This window comes from Monodon monoceros, unplaced genomic scaffold (genome assembly GCF_005190385.1).
Source record: "Monodon monoceros isolate NGI ecotype Baffin Bay Population unplaced genomic scaffold, NGI_Narwhal_1 Super_Scaffold_5, whole genome shotgun sequence".
NCBI classification, from domain to species: domain Eukaryota; kingdom Metazoa; phylum Chordata; class Mammalia; order Artiodactyla; family Monodontidae; genus Monodon; species Monodon monoceros.
In genome coordinates, this window is record NW_021703782.1 from 77117098 (window position 1) to 77124807 (window position 7710).

Sequence of the window (7710 nt, forward strand, 5' to 3'; positions counted from 1 at the left end):
GAGGAAGCCCTCCAGCCTCTGCCCTCCCCCCAGCACACAGGGTGGGAGCCCGGGGCGTGTTCCTGGCAGCTGTGGCTGCAGCTGTGTTGCTGCTCCCTCCAGGAATGTGTGACAGGCCCAAATGTTCCAGGGAGATGTCTCCCATGTGGGGGCTTAGAGTCGCTAATTTAGTTCTGTGTTTTGCCTCAAACTACACAAAGTCCTCTTGAATAACGACTTCACGTGGTCCATGTGGGAGGGACCAACCCAGGTGCCAAGCTGTGTGTACCTGAAACCGTGGCATCTCCAGCTGGTGAGATAGGCAGGGCTGGGAGTCTGTGCAGGCCAGTCTCTGAAGGTCTCTGTGGCACTGTGAACACAGGCTCATTCTGTGCCCTTCATTTCACCCAGGGATATTGATAAAAATCTTTTTTGTTTGTGTAATATCTTACTCCCATGTGATTCATGCCCGATTCTTTATCAATGACTAAGGTAATCCATAACTCTGAGTTCCCATCTTAGGTAACTCAAGATTCTGAATACCTCCAACCTCTCCCCTGTAGACCGTGCTCCTTAGGTGGCTATGTTTTGAATCACGTGACCTACCATCACACAGCTGACTGGTCTGGAGTGGACATGTGATCCAAGGGCAGCCAATCCCTAGGCTGGCCATGGACTGGGAATTTGAGCCAAGAAATATGGAGAGAATTTACCAGTGGAACTGAAAAAATACGGGTGCCACGAGTTTGAATTAAGGCCACGGCAAGCCAAAGCTATATGCAAGCCCTGTTATGAGTTGGAAATATATAGAAGTGAGAAAGCCAGTTGTCAGAGGTATAAAACAGGTGGAAATACGGAAAGACTCTTCTTGACCTTTCTAGTTCCAGGCCAAATCTGTATCTTTAAAACATACCCTTCATTTTCTTCAGGGCTTCCCGACAAGTTGATACATCAGCTGATGGTCCCCAGAAGATTAGAATATTAGAGTCCCCTCCCTTAGGGAGTTTCCGCGAACAGAAAATGCTGAGCTGGGCAGGAAGCTGAGGATGGATGGAGTATCTTTGAGACCCAGCTGAGGGCCTTGAGATGAGGTCTTATTCTGGCCACACCTGGGCAGCTACCACGAACAACACAAACTCAATGACCAGTCATTGAATTTCCTGGGGCTCCTAGGGACACACTCTACCCAATACACACATACATAATGAGGTGGTGGACACTGGCAGGCTGCCAGCCTCTTTAGGCTGGAGTCTGTTTCCTCAGTTGGCTGGAGCAAGGAACAAGCTGACCAGGGGAGATTTACCAGGCTGAAGACAAGCCAGACGACAAAGCTGGCTGAGCGGGTGGGCACAAATCTAACTTCTTTAATGGATTTCTTAAAGATGGCAACTCCCACAAGTTCAACAGGAGAAGAAAACAAGCCAGATTGCCGGCTCTCCTTTGCAGCCAGAGGGCAGAGGAAGGAGCTGGGAACCCCGGCTCCCAGCCCTAGCTCTGTGAACTGAGTTGGACGAGCCCCTTCCCCCTTCTGGGCCCCAATTTGTCCATCCGTACAAGGTCTGGCACATGGAGTTAAGTCTACTGGATGCTCTCAGGTCTCCATGACAGCCCATAAGCCCAACTTTCTTAACTGGAAGGAAGCATCTGATGAAAGACCTTCCCTCCACGGTGTTCTGGGACCTGAAACAAAAAAGAGGGGCATGGCCACCTCCTCCACCAAAGTGGGTGTGCGGGCAAAGGAGTGGTGAAGCACCAGGGCCTGACCCTGGGTGGGCAGGCCTGGAAGCCAGTGGGAGTGACAGGTGTCTGACAGCAGCACCAAGAGACCTCATCCTCCTCTTGCCGCCCCTCTCCAGAGATCAGAGCTGGAGAAGCAATTAGAGCTCAATTATCCTCACAGGGAGAGAACGGACTGGGTGGGACTCACCTCAGCCACACAGCTAGTCTGTGGAGGGGCTGAAAGCCAAGCTTTGTTCCTTTGGGGAAAACAGAAAGTCTTAGTCCTGTGCAGACACATATCTCCAGAGACTGAGTGCGTCTAACCCTGAAGACATCAAGGTGAACAGATTCAGCATTAAAAGGTAGGTACTTTAAAATAATTTTCAAATTAAGAAAAAGCCAGGTCTGGAATGAAAGGATGAGGGGGAGACAGTGAATGATAATGAGAACTTGACTACACCAGGGAGGGAAAGACCTGGCAGGCTCACATTCCCCAGGCTGCAATGACGGTTTTCCTAGCAGGGACGCTAAGGACGGCCTGAGGGTCAGGACTGGGGCTCAGGGCCCAGGTTGGAGGAGATCAAGGACGCGGCCCGAGGCCAGGTCCTCTCTGCACGACCACGCCAAGGCCACCAGGGTCTGCGTGTTGAGCCCCTTCCTGGGAGCCCCCAAAGGCTGGTCCGGGTGGGGCCCGCAGGAGCCGGCCCTCCTCCGTGGGAGGCTCCGACTGGTCCTTATCCCCTCCTGGGTACAGCCGCGCCTCGGGAACCCCGAGGGACCCACGCCCGCTCGGAGGCGGGGAGTGCAGTGGACGTGAGAGCTGGCCGAGCCCGCGAGCACCCCACCCCGCGGGGCGCCGAAGGGGACGCCCGGTCTGGATGGCTCCTCTCTGGCCGCCCGGCCCTGCGCCCGCAGTCTGGGGCTCAATGCCCCCTTCTGGAAAATGGGCACAGTTGTGTTTTATGTTGATCGTAGGAGGCCCGGCTACAGGGAGGAGGGGATGGGGGGCGGCGCGCCGCTCCCAGGCGGGAGATGACCCTCTAGCGCCACCGCGTGGCCGAGGGAGCGCATGGAGCCCGGCCGGAGGGGATGGGGATTGCAGACTTCCCAACCACCGCAAACTGAGAACCACCACAAGGGTTTTCGAAGGGAGCAGCCAGCCAGGGACGCCGGAGCTTGGCGAACTGGTGTAATATTAAAGTAATGGCGGCTAGCAACTATTGAAGGTTTGTTACGAGGTAAACACTGTGCTTAACACTTCTAGTCCTTTTCTCTTGTAAACTCGTATTCATCTTTTTTTAAAAATTAATTAACTTATTTATTTTTGGCTGCGTTGGGTCTTCGTTGCTGTACGCGGGCTTTCTCTAGTTGTGGTGAGCGGGGGAGCTACTTTTTGTTGCGGTGCGCGGGCTTCTTATTGCGGTGGCTTCTCTTGTTGCACAGCACGGGATCTAGGGTGCGCAGGCTCAGTAGTTGTGGCGCATGGGCTTCGTTGCTCCGCGGCATGTGGGATCCTCCCGGGCCAGGGCTCAAACCCGTGTCCCCTGCACTGGCAGAGGGACCCTCAACCACTGCGCCACCAGGGAAGCCCTCTTATTAGTCTTTGAAGTGGGTACTATTATTATTCCCATCTCACAGAGGAGGAAACTGAGGTTTAGAGAGAAGTCCACACTTGATGGAGAGAGCAGACCCATCACAACCCCCAATATTTTACAAGCTAGAGACTTGGAAATGTGGAGAGAATGTCTCAGTTTTCGGTGGAACTGAAATAATCAGAGCTCTGAAGGTCCCCCCAGTACGCAGCTTACTCCTGTGTCCCTGCTCCTGAGAGTGGCCTCTGCCTCTCCCTCTATTTTATAAAGAATGGTATCTGTAACCACAAAGGTCAGAAGCCAAAGGACAGAGCTTTTCTTCTCTGATATCCAGGAGCCTTGGCAGAGAAATGTGCCTTGGGGCTTGAGAATCAGAGACAGAGGAAATCTGAGTAGTTACGAGCATCCTGGAAGGGTGGGAAAAATCCTATATTACAGAAGGCCTGGGTTCCAGGCCCTGCTCTGCTTCCAACTGGCTATGTGATCTTGGGCAAGTCCCTTCTCTTCTCTGGGCCTCAGTTTCCCTCCTGTACAATGTACATTCTTCTAGATGATCTAATAATCCCTTTCCTTCCCCCCACCCCCGCCTTTCCTAACCCTCTCCACACCACCCCTGCCCAAACTGGCTCTGACATTCCGGAAGCAGCCCTGAACTGAGGTTGAAGGTCCCAGGTGGGAGTTGTGACCCGTCTCCGAGTTTCCTCCTGAGTTCTAGGCCCTGACACTAGGCCCTAGCAGGGCATCTGGCCTTGGCAGCTCAGGGCCATCAGAGGGGAGAAAAGCCCTGTGCCTCTGAGAAAGACCTCTGGGGGCCCTGCATTGTGATGACCTCATCCACTCTGTGACATCATCCTCTCTCCCACCCCCGCTCCTCCCTGATCAACTGCTCTGCAAACAAGCATCAGTCTGAATCCCAAAGGCCTGAGAAAGTCTGTTCTCCAGTACCTGCTGCTGATCTTCTGCCTCAGCCAGCAAGAAGCACCATGAAATTGGAGTTCACCGAGAAAAACTACAACAGCTTCGTGCTTCAGAACCTGAACAAACAGAGAAAACGCAAAGAGTACTGGGACATGGCCCTGACTGTGGACCACCATGTCTTCTTTGCACATCGCAATGTGCTGGCCGCAGTCTCTCCGCTGGTGAAGAGTCTCATCTCCAACCACGACATGAAGACCACTGATGAGCTCTTTATCACCATTGACCCCAACTACCTGAGTCCGACTACGGTGGACCAGCTCCTGGACTACTTCTACAGCGGAAAGGTGGTAATCTCAGAGAAGAATGTGGAGGAGCTGCTTCGTGGGGCCCAGTATTTCAACACACCACGCCTTCGAATTCACTGCAGTGACTTCCTGATTAAGTCCATCCGCCGTGCCAACTGCTTGCGCTACCTCTTCTTGGCTGAGTTTTTTGAGCTCAAAGAGATATCAGACTTGGCCTACTCTGGCATTCGTGACAACTTCCACTACTGGGCCAGTCCTGAGGCCTCCATGCACTTCATGCGCTGTCCACCTGTCATCTTCAGCCGCCTGCTCCGAGATGAAAACTTGCATGTGCTCAACGAGGACCAGGCTCTCAATGCGCTCATCAATTGGGTATACTTCCAGAAGGATGAGCGGGAGAAGTATTTCAAGAAGTTCTTCAATTACATCAATCTTAATGCTGTCTCCAACAAGACGCTGATGTATGCCAGCAACAAGCTGATGGGCATGGAGAACAGCTCAGCCCACGCAACCCTGATTGAGAGTGTCCTTGTGGACCGCAGGCAGGAGAGGCCAACCAGCCTGCTGAGCTACCAGCGGAAAGGGGCCCTGCTTGATTCGGTGGTCATCCTAGGTGGCCAAAAGGCCCACGGCAAGTTCAACGATGGAGTGTTTGCTTATATCATTCAGGAGAACCTGTGGTTGAAGCTCTCAGAGATGCCCTATCGGGCAGCAGCACTTAGTGCCACCTCTGCTGGTCGCTACATCTACATCTCTGGTGGTACCACTGAGCAGATTTCAGGGCTGAAGACGGCTTGGCGGTATGACATGGATGACAACTCCTGGACCAAGTTGCCCGACCTGCCAATTGGGCTTGTCTTCCACACCATGGTGACCTGCGGGGGGACAGTGTACTCAGTGGGTGGGAGCATTGCCCCAAGGAGGTATGTCTCTAACATCTACCGCTATGATGAGCGCAAGGAGGCCTGGTACCTGGCAGGGAAGATGAGCATCCCTATGGACGGCACAGCCGTGATCACCAAGGGTGACCGGAACCTGTACATTGTCACTGGGAGGTGCTTGGTTAAGGGCTACATCTCCCGGGTCGGGGTGGTGGACTGCTTTGACACCAACACTGGGGACGTGGTCCAGTGTATCACCTTCCCCATTGAGTTCAACCACCGGCCCCTGCTCTCTTTTCATCAGGACAACATCCTCTGCGTGTACAGCCACCGGCAGAGTGTGGAAATCAACCTGCAGAAGATAAAGGCCAACAAGACAACCACTTTAGTGCCTCTCTTGCCCAACAACTGCCCCTTGGATGTGTCCCATGCTATATGCTCCATTGGAGACAACAAGGTGTTTGTATGTGGAGGTGTCACCACAGCCAGTGATGTCCAGACAAAGGACTACACCATCAGTCCAAACGCCTACATGCTGGACCAAAACGCAGGTGAGTGGAAGACCCTGGCCCCCCCACCAGAGGCCCTGGACTGTCCTGCCTGCTGTCTAGCCAAGCTACCTTGCAAGATTCTTCAAAGGATTTAAATGGCTTTTTAAGTGGGAGAATAAGTAAATGCATTATTATTCACGATTTAATGAGAGAGAGAAAGAGAAGAAGATGGCCTGTTGGTTCCTTCTTAGTCTTTGTTTGGCCCTAAAGGTGGAGATGCTGGGCTACAGCTACCCCCAGTGGGGGGAAATTCACGGCCACTCTGTCACTGGAGGGATCCAAGCTGAGGCTGGAAGAGTCCCTGATGTGTGGGATCAAGGCATCTCCTGGGTAGTGGCTCCCAGTAGGTGGAAATTCAGGGCTACCCCGTCACTGGAGAGATCCAAGCAGAGACTGGAAGGAAATCCCTGGTGGGTGAGATTGAGGCATCTCCCAGGCACTGGCCAAGGTGATGTCTGGAAGGCCCCCTATTCTATACCCCTGTAGTCACCTTGCGGGCATCTGCTAGACTGACAGTTAAAGCATTTACTTAGAGTTGTGAAGCCTCAGACTCCTCCAACACTCATTTCCCTTGAGTCTGCCTAGGAAGGCAGGGGAGGGCCAATCTCAGGTCTGGGAGAGGAGCCTCCCGGACTGGGGAGAGGGAAGGCAGTGTGAGCCAGGCTCAGGGATGCGGGCAAAGGGAGTGGGGTTGGGATGGGAGGGGAGGCAGGGTTACTTGGCTGTTGTGTTTGGCCACGCAGCTATGGTGTGTTTGTGTCTCATTTGTGGGAAAGTTGGGGGTTTACTTACAATTGTTTCCAGTAAACAAGGTTCATTGGGAACTTTCTCCAGGAATACAAGTTCTGAGGAGCTGGGGGTGGAAGAGAGGTGAGTAATGGGAGAGAAAAAGGAACCTGCATCTCTGTTGGAGAGAAGATTGGCAATAAGGTGACGGGATGAGAGACAGGATGGTGTAGCAGTTAGGGGTCTGGACACTGGGGACAGATGGCCTGGTTCAAATACCAGTTCCATCACTTACTGGGTAATCCTGGGGAAGCTATTGACATCTCTGTGCTTTAGTTCCCTTATCTGTAAAAGGGGGACAATAAGAGCGCCTACCTAACAGGGTGATGTGATGTGCAAAATGCCTAGGACAGTCCCTGGCATATATTAAAGTGCTGTGGGAGTACTTTTTAAAAAGAAAAAAAAGAGGAGTGAGGCAAGGGTCTAGGTTCTTGGGTCTTTATATTAAGTTAGGTTCCATAAAATGTTCTTTGAGACTCCCTACATCAAAGTCTTAGTGAGCTCTCCTCAATTCTAACTCCCTCTTCCCTTTCATTCGTGTACTTGCATATAATCCTCAACAATTTAGAAGAAACTGACTCAACGATGGACGTCCTCGAACACTATATATAATCCTCATTCACCCATTCACTCGTTCATTCATGAATTTACTTGTCCACTCATCAATTCACACACACACACAAACACACACACACACCAGTCACTGGGGCCTCTCTGTGCAGGTCCCTGTGCCAGTGTGTATTACACTTACAGCATGGCTCATTTTGGACTCACTACATACATAAAGCCCCACAAAGCTAGTGGCGACTGTATTATACAGTGCAGGATACTTTACATATCCTCATGGTTCAAATCTGCTCCATCCCCTGCCTTTTCCCACTCAGTCCTACTCCACCTGCCTCGAAGCATCTTCCTGACTTCGCTGACAGGTGGCCTCCCTCTTCAAAGCCTACCCCTCTGCCCAAGTCTTAACTTTCCT

The 7710-nt window shown here is 52.4% G+C and overlaps 1 protein-coding gene across 1 annotated transcript; it reads left to right on the forward strand.

Moving 5' to 3' along the window:
• The first annotated feature begins 4164 nt into the window (after nt 1-4164).
• Nucleotides 4165-6131, forward strand: CCIN (calicin). The gene has a single exon (XM_029203579.1). The coding sequence runs from the start codon at nt 4274-4276 to the stop codon at nt 6038-6040; it is 1767 nt and encodes a 588-aa protein (XP_029059412.1). The 5' UTR covers nt 4165-4273; the 3' UTR covers nt 6041-6131.
• Nucleotides 6132-7710: the final 1579 nt, after the last annotated feature.